We start from the raw sequence: 16,916 nt of genomic DNA, 5'->3' as shown, positions 1-16,916 counted from the left end.
CAGAAAGTTTGTTTTCTCCAAATAAGCTAGTATGTTTTGGAACTACTTATGTAAATTTGTTTCTCTTTTGGAATAACTGTAAGATCAGGAAATGAGATTTCTGTGTGTAAATATATTATGATTGAGTCCACCCTTTCTGACTGACCTTCTAAACTTTGTGTTTTACTTACTTTGCAATGACGATGCTTTATAAAGCGTTGGTTGCTGGGAAGAAGCCATAGGATATTTTCCTTCCTATCTGTCTAGATGTTGATCTTTTCACTAAATAGTAGAGCACTCTACTTTTTAAAAAGGGGGAGGGGTGCTATACCGCAAAATCGCTAAGCTTTTGACAGGAATGCTGGTTCCTGAGAAGGTATTATCCAGTGATTATTCTTAGAACAAATGGCTTTTGTCTCTTTGCATACCCTAGGCTTTAACACTCATCCATTTCTGAGCCCTCAGGATCGGATACTGATATGGTAGGTGAAGAATCCCTGGTGCTTCAAATTCTGTACAAATGTTTTGACTCATCAGCTCCCATTCCTCCTTCTTCCATTGCTGACTTTCCCAGGCTTGTCTTTTCTATGTATTTTGACTGATTTTGAAACATTTTGCAGCTTTTAAGAAAACAGGCTCTAAAAATTTTTAATGTGCCTATTTCACGGCTCTCTCGGTCACAAAAACATGCTATTTTTATTGGAACTGTGAACCAAATCCCCACTGAGTACATGTTGGTTCCCGTGGATAGCAATCCCCTATTATTTTTCATTTAGCACCAAAATAGCTAATATTATTGGCAATTGCCTGACCCTTTAAAGGCTACTGACAGTAGGATCTAAAACACAGCCCACTGCTCAGTTCCCAGGATTAGCTTATTCCTCTGTGACTCATGCTAGCTGGGGACAACCTTGTGTCTCTCAGATGTGAAGCACTGCTGGCAAGCTCTGTGCAAGCCGTGCCTTTCTCGTGAACGTGTCACATGAACAGTGTCAGCATCCACAGGAAAGCTAATCTGCCTTTGGATGGGTGTCCAGCTTGAAAGAACAGACCCCATTTGGTTTAGTTAAACGTCTTACTATACTTTTCCTGCACTTGTAGCTACTATAGTTACTAACCAAGGGAAAAATAACAAAACACTTTCTCTTAACTGGAGGAGACTGATCACAGTGCTTCACCAAACACCTTAATTAATTCAACCCCAGGAAGACATCAAGGCAGGGAGAAGAACACTTTGAATAAGATTCTTATTCCTATTTAGATTGCTGTTTAGCTACTGCCATCCATTAACAGATTTATCAATACAAACACAACCCAGTTTTCATTTTTTTCTTTAGCTTTTTAAGTTATTAAACTGGCAAGATTTTATATTTGTGCCATTGTTTATTTATGTTTAAGAGCTCAGAAAGTTTGATAGGATTTTAAACTCAGGCAAAGGCTATAAAACTCAGACTAATACCCTAACACCATGGTAGAAACTGAAACTTTTACATGAAGTTTCTTAGTTTTGAAAGGAAGAGGGATCATTTCAGTTCTATTTCTGTTACATCATTTTTCCCTCAGATATTTTTTTGGTTAGAAAACAAAACGAAAAAATGCACAAAACTGCTTCCCAGAAAACTGAGTAGTATCTTTTATCTCCATGTAAAGACTAGGTAGTGAAACCTTAAAACCCTGTCAAGCAGTATTCATTTATCTTGTCGTGTGCTTCTATGAACATCACGATCAGTTATTTACATCAATCCTATTGGTCCCATCAAGAAGTCAGTCTTTAATCCTTAGAGTCATTTGACCCTTTGATGTCACTTCCAATTATTTGGAATCAAAAGCCTTCACGGTAGGTAAAAGTGGCCATTTTCTCTCCTGTTACAACTTCCCAGCATGACTTAATTGAGAGGTGTACTTTGCTCATAAGTCCTCAGGTTAATTTGTGTCTGATCTTATAATGCCCTGCCTTCTCTTGACTGAGTATGAAATACAAAACATGAAGAGTAAACACTTATTCATCTACTCCTTTGGCTACTTGAACTCATCTATAATCCTTTGTTATTCATACTCAATTCTGACTTCACTGCTGCTCCCCCTAAATAGGTCAGAGCACCCCACTTCTGTATTGTTAAGCTGTAGAACTGTTTCTCTCCTACAGGTACAAATCAGAGTAGGATATTCAGGGATCCTACACCAATGTTATATAGCCATTTACTGGAAAGGGCTGGAATTGTATGTATTTCTATGTTCCGTAAAGGATTTGACTTAACTGATTCTCAACGAAATTTTATTAGGACTATTAAAAAAAAAAAAAAATAGGACATAATCTGTTTCCAAAAGTCAGAGTTACCTATTTAGAACCGAACAGATAATCCCAAAAGACTTTGAATTATAGTTAAAAACATGAAAACAAAAACTCACAGATAACATAAGCTCATTTTAATCTTTATTTTCAACTTCTTCCTCCATTAAATCACTTACTACAGAAGAAACAAATCAAACAATTTGTCTCTTTGTTGGCACTTTGTTTCCTGCTGGCTGGAAAACTATATAAAAGAGTGAAATAAAAACCCAAAGACCTGACAGATGGAGAAACAAGCACATCTGTCTCTGAATAATGAGCTAAATTTCCAATAGAAAAATGTGGAGGAAACATTTTTATATAACAAAAATAATATAGGTAAAACTGTCCGGTTTTAAATTTCTAAAAATATATTGGGATTAAAAGTTACAACAGGTATAATGTGATACCATTTAAAACTCTCAGTTAAAAATCTTTATTTTCATATCTATTAATTACAATATGCAAAGAGAAAAAGAATTACTCCCAAACTCTTTTTCTCTTTTGGCCGCACCTCGAGGCTTATGGGATCTTAATTCCCCCACCAGGGATTGAACCTTCGTGCCCTGGCAGTGAGAGCACAGAGTCCTAACCACTGGACTGTCAGGGAATTCCCGGAATTACTCCCAAACTCTTAATAGTTGTTATATATCTGGAGGATGAGACTATGGGCAACTCTGCCTTCTGAACATATATAATGTATTGTCATAAGCAGAAAGAGCATTCCATTTTTAATTTTTACACTTAAAATGAGATCTAAACAATGAAATACAACAAAATAGACATGTGATCCAAACATCTTTCAATGTGCTCTTCAAAGAATTATATCTGTAAGTGTGAAAACTGCTAAATACGTTTTCCAATGCTGAGAATCTGACTAATAACAATACTGACTAATAACAGTATGGAAACCATTGATTACTATATAAAATTCAAGACAAATTTTACAAAGTAGTTTAGATAATAAGCAGCATAAAATGTTTCACAGGTATCATGTGTGGAACATAATCAACAAAATCAAGTTTTATACTGTGTTTCTGGTTTGTAGAAAAACTGTCAAAAAACTACTTCATTTAAAACTGCACGGCACAGCCATGCAATGAAATATTATTTGGCAATAAAAAGAGACAAAGTACTGATACATGCCACAACACAGATGAACCTCTAAACATGATGCTAAGTGAAAGAAACCAGACATAAAAGGCCACATATTATATGGTTAGATTTATATGAAATGCCCAGAAAAGGCAAATCTATAGAGACAAAAAGTAATTAGTGGCTTCTTAGAGCTGGGGAGCAGAGGGGAGAATGGGAAGTGACTCCTAATGGATGTGGGATTTCTTTTTTGGGTTGATGAAAGAAGTGATAAAGTTAGATTGTGGTAACTGGTCACACAACTCTGGAAACGTACTAAACATCATTAAATTGCAGGCTTTAAAAGGGTGAATTTTATGGCATGTAAATGATATCTCAAGAAGGCTATTATTTTAAAAACTACTGCAGGAAAGAGAAAATTTAAAATATTATCAGTATGTACATTTTTCAAACCTAAATTCTCAGATTTCGGTTTCCTCAACAATACAAACAAAATCAGTTTTTCCAGTACTAAAGTAGGGAGGACCAGACCAGATTAATTCATAAAATAAATTTAAACACTTCCTTTGGAATACAAGATGAAGCATAGATTATGCTTTCATTTATACCCCAGAAAAAAGCTATATTAGTAAGTTTTCATAGAGTAATTAAATGTGAAATTCTTTATATAATCTCAAAAGGATGCTTTCCTAAGGGGACAGAACTGAAGAGCCACAACTCTCACGTGATGTAATATCTTAGAGTGCTCTGGAGGCCCAGATAGGGACTTGTGTATTGTTTTATCTAAGAAGGCTTGTCCCTTTCTTCTCCCATTCAAGAATCACAGATTATTAAATGTGCAAGGTACTCAAGAGATTAAGAGTCCAACAGCCCCACTATATAAATGAAGGGGCTAGGACTGCCTCCCCCAGTCTCTGTAAATTATGAGTAGGGGAATTCAATTACTTTCCTTTTATTATACAGTAGTAGTTAAGAGTGGAGGTTAGGGACTAAGATTTCTTTAAGACTCTATTCACAGATCCCAAACATAAGGATAATAGTACCTACTTCATAGTGTCGCTGCTATGAGGACTGCTTAAGAAAATATACATGAGAATTGTTTGTTTTTTCATTTACTTTTTGGCCACGTCATGCAGCACGTGGGGTCTCAGCTGCCCAACCAGGGATCCAACCCATGCCCCACGCGTTGGAAGCGTGGAGTCTTAACCATTGGACCCCCAGGGAAGTCCTACAAGAGAATTGTTTAACACTGTGCCTTGCACAGGAGTGGACATCCAACAGTGTTGGTTTTTTTTTTAAACTTCTGCCCCATCGATACTTCTAGTCACTCCAACCTTTAATCAGCAGATTATAGTGACAAGATGATTGCCTTCTGTATCTGGGTGGATTTCTTGCTGGATAGCACAAGAGTTACAAATATGGCAGATCCCGTCACAAATCTGACTTGCCAGACACTTTTTCTCCTCATAACAGTGAACAGGGACCAAGATAGAAAGTTTAAAATGAGAGAAAAAGAAATAGGTGCAGGGCTTCCCTGGTGGCGCAGTGGTTAAGAATCCGCCTGCCAATGCAGGGGACACGGGTTTGAGCCCTGGTCCGGGAAGATCCCACATGCCATGGAGCAACTAGGCCCGTGTGCCACAACTACTGAGCCTGCGCTCTAGAGCCCGCGAGCCACAACTACTGAAGCCCGTGTGCCACAACTACTGAAGCCCACGCGCCTAGAGCCTGTGCTCTGCAACGAGAAGCCACCACAATGAGAAGCCTGCGCCCCGCAACAAAGAGTAGCCCCCGCTCACCGCAACTAGAGAAAGCCCGCGTGCAGCAGCGAAGACCCAATGCAGCCAAAAATTAAATAAATGAATAAATAAATAAATTTAAAAAAAAAAGAAATAGGTGCAAAGTTGTCACAGACAATAAGGGACTCGACAAGTGAGTTCGCAAAGCAAATATCCAGAAATAAATTCCCAACTCCAACCTTCCTCTGGCTACTAAGCAAGTCCATTCCAAATGCTAAAATCTCAGGAATCTATTCTACAGGTTTTGGTCAAACTCTGGAAAAGGAGTAAAGTTAGAATACAGGTTTTCTTAACATTTATTAACATTCCTAAGGTAGGATTCTATGCCATGTAGCTGGCTTCAAACCATACTTCTATTTCATATTGAATTTATAAGCATGTCCCAGTAAATTTACAGATTCAAAAATGGAGTAAAAAAAATTTTTTTTCATTAAAAACAAACAAACCACCACCCGCAAAAACAAAAAACAAAAAAAAATGGAAAGAAGGAGGAAAAAGGCATCTTGCAAAATTTATCAGGATGAAAAGCACTTGTCTGAGTAAAAAATTACTACCCACAGGAGTCAAAGATGAAATAAAAATGTTCAAAGAAAGCTTGGCCCAAGTGTCTATTACGCTCATATACAACATCTCATTACCTATCGGTCTGCTTGCTTTTGGAGGTCAGATTAAGGTTTTTTAAAAAAAATAAGTGTGAAAGAAATTATAAAACAAACATAGGGTGTTCTAAGGGAAAACAAGGACCATGTCAGCTGTAGAGGCTCTCTGCCAGTTAAGATGATCGTAATTATTTCACTGTTCTTTAAAAACTGATACTGATATGTGTTTGGGTGTCAGATTATATTATCACGTATGTATTATATTCATAAACAACATTTTAGACTCACTTTTTTGCCACAACTTTTTACTAATGTCCATTTATGCCTTTTCTTACCTCTTGTGTTAATTTTGGTGTGAACCTCGAGTTGGGGATCACTTGAAACCATACAAGGCCACCAAGGATAGGTTCCCACCTTAGACCAAACAAGATCGCCAACCTGGAACTTAACACCAGCGGACACTTCTGTTGTTGGAACAGAAGGTAACATCGGCTGAACCTGTAGGAAAAGGTCATAAAAAACTTCACTCATACTTTTCTCTGATGCTTGCTATCGGTATCTAGCAAAAGGGAAGAAGAGAGGAGGAAGATAAGCCCCACTCCAAATACTGAAAAGAGGACTGATGGTTTCTGTTGCCAAATTATTGATAAGGCATCTCAAAAATTCACATCTATTAAAAAGTGGTCATAGTTTTGAAAAGGAAAATAATTCGCTAAAAATATCTACCTTTTAAACCAGCTCCAAGATTTATTTCAGTATAACTTCTGAAGTAATAATACATGCTATGTGTGTTCTAATTTAATCACTGCTTCCACCTTCTCACACCACGTTTGGTTAGACAGTATTCACTAAAGCCACTCACCGGGAGCTCCTCTTTCAGTACTGGATCTTCTCTTGGTTTTTCTGATACAGTGTCAACCCTCTCATTTGGTCTCTATGTGAAAAGAATAAAATGGCAGCAAACCAAAGAACAGTGACACACACAAAGAGTCAAAGAAAACTAAACAGCAAAGGGAATAAAGGACATTTATTAGCTGAATAATGTAAGGAGGAAAAATACAACTTACACAGTACATGATGCTGTGTCTTAACATCCATTGTCCATTCTACACCACAGCTATAGCTCCCATTTCTTACTTTATCACTTTTAAAACTTAATTTGTTGATTTTCATTTTTTTTTTAACCTATCAGAGCGCAAAAAAATGGGCACTCTGAGATTGCTAGTAAGATGTAACTTGGAATTCTTCTAGACAGCCATTTGGCAATATGTATGAAAAGCCTTAAATTTTCAGACTCTGACCCTGCAAATCCACTTCTAAAAGTGTATACTGCAAAAGCACTGATATATACACATACTGATAGATACACACAAAGATATGCACACCAGTGCTATTTTAAGAGCGAATATTAGAATTAGACATTAGTCTAGATGTCCAAAAGCACAGAATTCGTTAAATAAATTGTAGTACAACTAGATAGTGGAATAATATAAAATTTTAAATGACACGGAAAAATAACAATATAATGTTATTTGAAAACAGCAAATTGAAAAGCAGTTTGTATAGTGTGATTCCAATCTTGGAAAAATAATTTCTTATGTGTACAGAAGAAAAAGACGAGACGGATACCACCAGGTGATGGAATAAGTGATTTTCTTGGATGCGCTTTTCTATATTTGTCAAATTGCTTATAATAAACATCACATTACTTTTCTAATCATAAAACCCACAAATACGTTATTTAAAAATTGATTTCTACAATCCTTTGAGGAGGCAGTTTGGAAGTATCTATCAAAATTCAAAATATGTACACTCTTCAATTTAACAATTATATTTTAGGAACCTATCCTACAGAAATACACAAAGTGAGAAAATCTAAGCAGAGGGATGGTAACTACAACATTATTTCATGTCAGTAATCCACATCTATCAAAATCTTCCTACTTTTTTTTTCCTACTTTTTATTTTAAAATAGCCTGTATACGCCTTGAAAAATATGTGATACATTGTACAATAAATTGATAAGAGTAGTTATCTTTGAGGAACAAGATTAGGGAAGCGGTGAGGGAAGATCTATACTTGTATATTATTTGTGTTTTCTGTAAAAAGCAAATTACTTTTGTAATTTAAAAGGTTTAAAAACTTTTCTTGTCAAAGAACAGAATTTAGTTTAGATGGCTTAAAAAAAGAGAAATATATCCATTAACTTGGCTCTAATTCCACTTAAAAAGTATTGCTAATTCTAGAAGTTACTTAAAATTCTCATTCAATTAATTCAAGCAGTTTAAGACGCTGCTATAAAAACAAAGTTTTATTAAATAAAAGAAATGGTAAAAATGATGAAGAAATGATAAGCCAGACTCATGTGCCAAACCCCAAGTATCATTCATTCATTCAGCAGTGCCTACGACTTTCCAGGCACTGTTCTAGAAGTTGGGTATACAATGTTGTAACAGACAGATAGGATCTCTGACCTCAAAGAGCTCACAGTTGGGCAGAAGAGACAGACATTAAACAAACACATACATACACTCATACAATGTAAATGTAAAAAGAGAAATAATGGTGTGTCTGTATGTAGCTATGATATGAAGGTCAGGAAAGGCCTGAGAAAGTATAATCTGAATCAAAAGAGGAGGAGTTAATCTAGTAAAAAGTGGGGGAAAGACCACTCCAGAGAGGAGTGGCATGTGTGAAGTCCCTGAGGTTAAACAAAGGTAGAAACTTCAAAAAAGCCATTACAACGGACTTAACTGCCCCAAGGAAGAGAGAGGTTACAAGATGGGAGTGGAGAGGAGGCTACATCACCAGGGCCTTGTAAGCCACATTTAAGTGTTTTATCCTAAGTGCACCGAAAGCCTCTGAAGAGGATTAGGTAGAGAAGTAATACACGGCCAATTTCTGTTTTAAAAGGATCACGTTAGCTGTTACATGGAGAATATTTTGGAAGGGAGCAAGAGGGGAAGCAGAATGTCTAATTAGGAGGCTACTGAAAATATTGGAAATAGCCCAAGTGAAAGAAGTAGTGGCAGCTGTTGGTGGGCACTAAATTAGCTCTGTCAGATGCGTCTGTGGTGGCACCATGACTAGCTAATCCAACAGGACACGCTCACTGAGCAAGGAAAGAAAAATCTATGTTCAAATGGGAATTTTTGTCCTTATCTCTGGTGTAATGAGGCAGTTTAAAAATATGGTCCAGGGCTTCCCTGGTGGCGCAGTGGTTGAGAGTCCGCCTGCCAATGCAGGGGACGCGGGTTCGTGCCCCGGTCCGGGAAGATCCCACGTGCCGCGGAGCGGCTGGGCCCGTGAGCCGTGGCCGCTGAGCCTGCGCATCCGGAGCCTGTGCTCCGCAACGGGAGAGGCCACAGCAGTGAGAGGCCTGCGTACCGCAAAAAAAAATAAAAATACGGTCCACATTTGCGTAGGCCCGTCCGGCAGCTTCATTTCAGTCCACAAACATAGCTTAAACCTTCACCTCAGCTTCTCATTCTCAAGCTACAGCAGGAGGACAGGACCACCTGGGGAAGCACATGTGGAGCCAAGAAAGCAAGTCCTCCTCCTGGGCACATTCAGTCTTCTGATGCTGGGGTGTTAGGGATCTCTGTAACTCTGAGGGCAGATAGATACGGAGTGACTCATCTTTGCCAAACGACAGAACCCTACTGTTGTTAAGAACTCGTCTGAAGCTCAGTAACATTTTTCCCTTTCTGGATTAAAGACAGGATTTCCTCCAAAACCTTTTTATTATTCAAATGTCTTACCTCTTTTTGATTTTTTTGTTTGTTCCATATTCACATTTCCTCCAGGCTGGCTTGAAACACTGTTAAAATCACTTTCAAAGAACTGAGATTTTTTTACACAGTCATTTTAAAAGGCAAGAAATGGCAAGGGAGAAAAAGAGGCCCAAGAAGATTTATTCTAAGCTTTCAAGACTATAAAAATAAAAGAAGAAAAAAAAGTCAAAGAAGGATGCTGCAGTGACAGAAAGGGAATATACATGGTAAAATGTGCTAATGCGTGAACAAAAGTCATACTTACTAGGCATTTAGAGACCTATGACTTGAGCTCAAAAGAAAGGTAAAGAGAGAGAACATAGTATCACAAATACCAATTAGGAAGGGGAGTTTTTAAGATGAAATGGTCAAGGGAAGCCAAATGCTTAGGAGTCAAGAAAAATAAGGAGTCAGAAATTGCCAACAGATAAAATACTGCTGGGTATAAAATCCATTTTCCTTCAGTTGTTCAAAGGATAAGCTTAAAAGAGATTAAAATCAGGGCTTCCCTGGTGGCACAGTGGTTGCGAGTCCGCCTGCCGAGGCAGGGGACACGGGTTCGTGCCCCGGTCCTGGAAGATCCCACATGCCACGGAGCACTGGGCCCGTGAGCCATGGCCGCTGAGCCTGCGTGTCCGGAGCCGGTGCTCCGCAACGGGAAAGGCCGCAGCAGTGAGAGGCCCACGTACCGCAAAAAAAAAAAAAAAAAAAGAGAGAGAGATTAAAATCAAATAGGGACTGAAGACACCTTTTTTGGTACTAGTAGTGCTGCTTCAGAAAGAGAAAGCATCAGAGAAAAGGTGACAGTGAGTGAGCTCCCCATAGTGTTCAAGTCATCTTAATTTTTTTTTAAATAAATTTATTTATTTTATTTATTTATTTTTGGCTGCATTGGGTCTTCATTGCTGCACGCGGGCTTTCTCTAGTTGTGGCGAGCCGGGGCTACTCTTCGTTGCGGTGTGCGGGCTTCTCACTGCGGTGGCTTCTCTTGTTGCCGAGCACGGGCTCTAGGCACGCGGGCTTCAGTAGTTGTGGCTCGCGGGCTCTAGAGCGCAGGCTCAGTAGTTGGGATGCACAGGCTTAGTTGCTCCACGGCATGTGGGATCTTCCCGGACCAGGGCTCGAACCCGTGCCCCTTACATTGGCAGGCGGATTCTCAACCACTGCACCACCAGGGAAGCCCGAGTTATCTTAATTTTAAATGAGGGCTTCCCTGGTGGCACAGTGGTTAAGAATCCGCCTGCCAATGCAGGGAACATGGGTTCGAGCCCTGGTCCGGGAAGATCCCACATGCCGTGGAGCAACTAAGCCCGTGCACCACAACTACTGAGCCTATGCTCAAGAGCGCGGAAGCCACAATTACTGAGCCTGCATGCTACAACTACTGAAGCCCACGCACCACAACAAGAGAAGCCACTGCAATGAGAAGCCCGCGCACCTGAACAAAGAGTAGCCCCCCGTTCGCCGCACCTAGAGAAAGCCCAAGTGCAGCAAGGAAGACCCAAAGCAACCAAAAATAAAGTAAAAAACAAAAAAAATTAGGGGGAATTCCCTGGTGGTCCAGTGGTTAGGACTCGGTGCTTTCACTGCTGAGGGCCCAGGTTCAGTCCCTGGTCAGGGAACTAAGATCCCACAAGTCGTGTGGTGTAGACAAAAAAAAAAAAAAAATTGGTCTTTTTAAAATTAAAACCCAAGAGATTTATCAGGATGACTAATACTCATCAAATCTGGCAGAATTCAAAATCCTTAATAGTTTTCAAAACATTAAGTAAAATCATATTCTCTAAAAGAACCAAAAACTTATGTCATCATTTAAGGTAGAAAGAAAAATGTAAAGTCAGTAAATTGTTCGTGCATTTTTCTTTTACTTTCTGAATAACTGTAAGTTCACAATGCATATGAACAGTTTCTAAGAATTCTAAGACCTAACACTCTGAGGCTGGAGAACCAAATATAACCTCTAACTTAGTGCTAATGGGACCAAACCAGCCATCTGGCTTTTTATAAGTGAAAATGGCAAGCTAAGAGTTAATGAGACTGGCCTTAGTGGATAAGCCCACCAAAGTGCCAGTAGAAGACCAATGTTTGAATAGGGCCTACACTCACATGCCTGAGGCATTACACCTGCCAAGGAGGAAGAAATGCAGAAACATTTCCACATGTTTCTAATTTGGTGGGAGAGAAAACAGCTTAAAGCAGCTTTACAAAATATACAATTTCAGTAGTGATCTCAGGTCTCCTGCTGCCTGGATGTTTGGACACGTTTTCATTGTTGAGAAGATATACTTAGGTTGTTCCAAAGAACGGCCACTCTTTAGAAGGCCAAACAGCTCAGAATTGGGAGGAAATACTTGTAGATCAAATATGAAGAAAAAAGGAAAGAAAAAAGAAGTGAAATCTTGAAGCGTATTATTTTAGATGAGATTTTGTTTGCTTTGTTTGTCTCAGAAAAGAACCTATGAGCGAGTTTTAATGAAGAAGTCTACATCTATATCCATATATCTATAGCTATAGCTGTATCTATCTATATATCTGCAGACCCAGCTTGAGGACAGTCATCCCAGGCACACAGTTCTCACTACGCTTCCCTCAAGCATCTGGGGGAGGGGAGCTGTCCCGTGGTGTGGGCAAACTCTTACGTGGGCTTCTTTCCCTTCTACGCCTGCTACAATGCTGAACACCAAGAGTGTGGACCCCCAGTGACAACCAGGAGACACAAGAGCATCAAAAATTAAAGCACTTAAAAACAACTGTCCTGAAGAAGGCAAAAGGGATGTTGTTCAAGTTAAGAAAACCCCATTAAACACATACACAGTTACAAAAAACAGGTTGATTTGGGCACATCCCTTGTCCGCATGGCTTAGCAGAGACACGGCACTAACAACGAGCAGGGCCTTTGGGGGCTCCAGCCCAAAGTTCTACTGTGAGAATGGAGCATCACTTTTACGGCACCATCTCTTAAGCTTATAACTGACTCCCATGTGTGATAAAAGTTTAATTAATCAAATTCAACTAACAAGAGCTTAGCTTTTCACCATATTTCTTTGAAAGAAAAACCCCTGGATTTTCCCCCAAAGCTCAACTTTCAGGCAATGGTCTTGGTAACATTTAGTGCAATCAATGACACTTAACACATCTATACTTTCAGTCAAAGTGACATTCCTTTACCCCAAGACACTGTAAGATCCTAAATAATGAAATATTAAATTATGCCCCACATGATTTACTAAAAAGGAAAATGAACTAAAACTCTTAAATTACATCTAACCATTCTAATTCCTGGATATAACAGTTAACTGAAGGTTTAAGTGATATAAACAGCCAGACATAGCAGACATCCAACAAAGACAGAACTGGCTTTAAAATCTCACTGAAAAGTGACTACTAGAAATATCACATCACTGCACTGAATTTTTTTCCTAGATTCCAATAAAACAAAGAGTGGATACAAAAAATGAACAGACTCTCTTCTCCTGCCTCTGCTTCCAGCCCTATTTCTATTTTGTGACATATTTTAAGCTATATATTTTAATATTTTTACCAATAAAGGCAAGAAGTCTAGCCTAATAAATAAAATTGGATATTCTCCTATTTGCCAGATTCTCTAGAGCAGAAGCAAGACGGGCCAGCAAGATGGCTCTTAGGACCTAAGCTAAAACCAAATGCAGGTTTTATGCATTTTCGTGATTGCTAAGGATCATAGTGCATCACATGTCTTTTCACTGCAGGTCCATGAACAAACTGCTACAGTGGAAGTCTCTGCAGAGTAAAAAGTTAACTTCTCTCCTTCCACTGATTCATTCATTTAATAAACGGTGTAAGATACTATGTGAGCTAAGTTCTGTGGGGGGCATTTAATAACTGACATAAGAAATTCAAATGCATTCCAGAAACCACTTAGTTTCAAAGCCTTCATTTTACAGCTGCAGAACTAAGATGGAAGAACTACTAGTGTCCGCAATTACTCTTTATCTCATCACCCAGTTTTATTTTCTTCATAGCACCTACCACTATCTAAACTTAGACTCATTTACATACATATGTGTGTATTTTCTGCCTCTTCTTAGTAGAATATTAGCACCCTGAAAGTAGGCATCTTTACTTTTCATTCACTGCCCAACTTTCAATTCTTAGAAAAGCGTCTAACACACATTAGGTACTCAGTTGATATCTGTTAAATGAATAAATAAGAAAACTATAGAAAAATGAGAAAAACATACTGAAATATCACACTGAGACTTGTGAGAGCCTAGAACCAGTGTGACCTTTACTCCAGAAAAACACCATATTTGAGTTGTGTGAAGTAGTGGAACCCAGCTACCAAGGAAAAGGTGAGTTGGTAAGATGTAAACATTACTTTGAACAGAAGATGATAAATTAACTTATTCAGGCAGAGCAGACAGAAAAGCATACAACTGTCACAAAAATTCATAGATATTCATTTCTTCCCAAATCAATGTCTGGGGACATCTTCAAGTAATACCATGTATTAGAATACTAACTAAAAACTCTTCATTCAAGCTAGCATTGATTTGTTACATACCTTTCTTATTAAGAAAATTAATACTGAAACCTCAGAGATGTTAAAAAGAAATTAGCAGCATGCATCTTAAGTTACCATTAAAGAATGACTTTTATAAAACCTCTACCTGAAGATTTAGTGAATATGTATGAATACTAACTCTGATTTTATAAAAAGAGTTCCTTTATTTACTTCAGGTTATTTTGTGGCAAACACTAGTAATGAGGGTTAAATCTAAGCTCTACTAGCAAAAGTTGGTCTGGAACAATGGAAAACCAATATCATTAACCATCTTTCTCTGCCCTTCCTCTTCATCTTCAGAAACCAGGAGTTTTTTTTGTTTGTTTGGTTGGGTTTTTTTTAACATCTTTATTGGAGTATAATTGCTTTACAGTGCTGTGTTAGTTTCTGCCGTGTAACAAAGTGAATCAGCTATATGCATACATATTTTCCCCACATCCCTTCCCTCTTGCATCTCCCTCCCACCCTCCTTATCCCACCCCTCTAGGTGGTCACAAAGAACCAAGCTGATCTCTCTGTGCTATGCGGCTGCTTCCCACTAGCTATCTATTTTACATTTGGTAGTGTATATATGTCCATGCCACTCTCTCACATCGTCCCAGCTTACCCTTACCCCTCTCCATGTCCTCAAGTCCATTCTCTACGTCTGCATCTTTATTCCCGTCCTGCCCCTAGGTTCTTCATAACTTTCTTTTTTTTAAGATTCCATATATATGTGCTAGCATACGGTATTTGTTTTTTTCTTTCTGACTTACTTCACTCTGTATGACACACTCTAAGTCCATACTCCTCACTAAAAATAAATCAATTTCGCAGAAACCAGTTTATCACGAGCAAAATTAAGTGAGGCTATTAAACAAAGAAACATAGGAGGCAAGATTTTTAGTGTCACATGTTTCTAAAATATTTCTTTACTCAGATGATGTCCATTCATTTATTCAGCAAATATTTACTTACCACCTATCATAACATCCCAAGCTGCATGCTAGGGATCAGATGAAAGAAGTTATCAGAAATATTTATATTTGGAGAGATAAAAACTGAAAAAGGTCTCTTGGACTTCCAGTAAATGTGAAATATTACAAATTTTTTCAAAAAGATGTTTCAACTTACATTTTGTTCCTCTGGTTCTAATCTGGGGATTTTGTGTGACTTGCGCTCTTCAGATCTAGATGAATCGTGCTTGTTGCTTTTTTTCCTCTTTTCTTTTCTGCTTTCATGCTTTGACTTTGTGTGCTCACTTGCCTGTACTTCATTTAAAAGGTCTCCACAAAGGGAAGACTCAAACAATTCCCTGCCATTCTGGATAGTTTTGGTTATTTTTAGTTTAATTTCAGGTGAGCCAGTCTTCTTTGGAATCACAGTCTGTGGTACTGAAGGAGGAGGTGGTGGCTGTGGAGGAGAAGGTTTTTCCAGAATTTCATGTGGTCTTGTGTTTGGAATTTCTGAATGGTAATAGTCAGTGGGGCTAAAGTTTCTAACTGCACCAAAGCCATTGGCCGACCCATTGGGATACTGGTTATAGGACTGGTATTTGGTTTGAGTTTCGTACATGCTGATTGATGATGGGTAGCCATTCGTGAGTGGAGGAAGATCTTCTGTTGTAGGTGGGTACTGAAAGCCTTGCTGCAAGGTAGCTTCGTATGGTGTCTGGCCACCATCTTCAACAATGTCACTGTTGTTATCAAAGGCATCCTCCTGACGGATGTTGGCGGAGTCAATGAGTTGAGGTGGTTGCTGAATTGTGTTTCCCATGATCCCTTGCATGAAAGAGAAAGAGAAATCCATTGTTCTGCTCCAGCATCCTTAACTTTCCCTTTCTCTCATCGGGCCTAAAGTTTTAAAAGAGAGATTAAAAGGTGTTAGTTAACATCCTCAAAGACTAGAGGCTAATCAACTGCAAAAGGATTAAAGTAAAATATTCTGAATCCAATTTTCATATCCAGATTTGCACAAACTAAATTTTTAAAACAGGTAGCCAATATAATTCTGACACAGAGCAAATACTTTTTATCTTAAATGCTTATCTGTGGGCTTCCCTGGTGGCGCAGTGGTTGAGAGTCCGCCTGCCGATGCAGGGGACACGGGTTTGTGCCCCAGTCCGGGAAGATCCCACATGCTGCGGAGCGGCCGGGCCCGTGAGCCATGGTCGCTGAGCCTGCGTGTCCGGAGCCTGTGCTCCGCAACGGGAGAGGCCACAACAGTGAGAGGCCCGCGTACCGCAAAAAAAAAAAAAAAAAAAATCTTATCTGTTTGAAACTCAATTACTTTCACAATAACTTGAGTAACAAAATTTTATCCTCTTTGCCATCATGCAAAACAGTTTTGACATTCCTTTCTGTTTCCTAAATTAGAGATTATAAGTCTCAGTTAAAACTGTAAATTGCAAAATAAGCAGTGTCCTGACACATACAAATTAGGTTCCATGTGTGCTTTCCTTAAATCATTCATATTTTATCCAGTGGTTCTGTTATTACAAAAATAATAAAATCTTATTGTAAATATTTTAAATACAAAAATTAAAAGGCCAAATCCTCTCCCACTCCACCATTCCCATTCTCCTAAGTCATGGATAACCACTGTAAATACTTTAGTGGGTACTCTTCCAAATATTTCTCTACATATTTATACACAAAATGTTTAAAATAGTTTATTCTGTGACTTGCTTATTCAACTTAAAGTATGTCCTAGATATCTTTCTACATCAGCATGTACAGATCACTCTCATACATACTCCACTCTTTCAGTGGCTGCACAGTAAACAACTGTGTAATCTACCCTAACATGTTTAACCATTTG

The 16,916-nt window shown here is 38.6% G+C and overlaps 1 protein-coding gene across 6 annotated transcripts in view; it reads right to left on the bottom strand.

Moving 5' to 3' along the window:
• Positions 1-16,916, bottom strand: part of NSD3 (nuclear receptor binding SET domain protein 3) — a 108,046-nt gene that overhangs the window by 52,780 nt on the left and 38,350 nt on the right. For 5 of the 6 annotated variants that reach the window (XM_060001352.1, XM_060001351.1, XM_060001349.2 and 2 more), the window contains exons 2-4: positions 15,231-15,949; positions 6,664-6,735; positions 6,137-6,299 (exon numbers count right to left, since the gene is read on the bottom strand). In XM_060001352.1, the coding sequence (XP_059857335.1) occupies positions 6,137-6,299; positions 6,664-6,735; positions 15,231-15,905 (910 nt within the window). In that variant the 5' untranslated portion in view covers positions 15,906-15,949. Of the gene's footprint in view, positions 1-6,136; positions 6,300-6,663; positions 6,736-15,230; positions 16,026-16,916 lie in introns of those variants that run through there. The other variant, XM_060001350.1, reaches the window with a different exon arrangement.

The sequence above is a fragment of the Delphinus delphis genome, chromosome 21, assembly GCF_949987515.2.
Source record: "Delphinus delphis chromosome 21, mDelDel1.2, whole genome shotgun sequence".
Taxonomy (NCBI): domain Eukaryota; kingdom Metazoa; phylum Chordata; class Mammalia; order Artiodactyla; family Delphinidae; genus Delphinus; species Delphinus delphis.
Note: the sequence above shows the minus strand (reverse complement) of the source record. Positions and strands in the feature narration are given on the sequence as shown.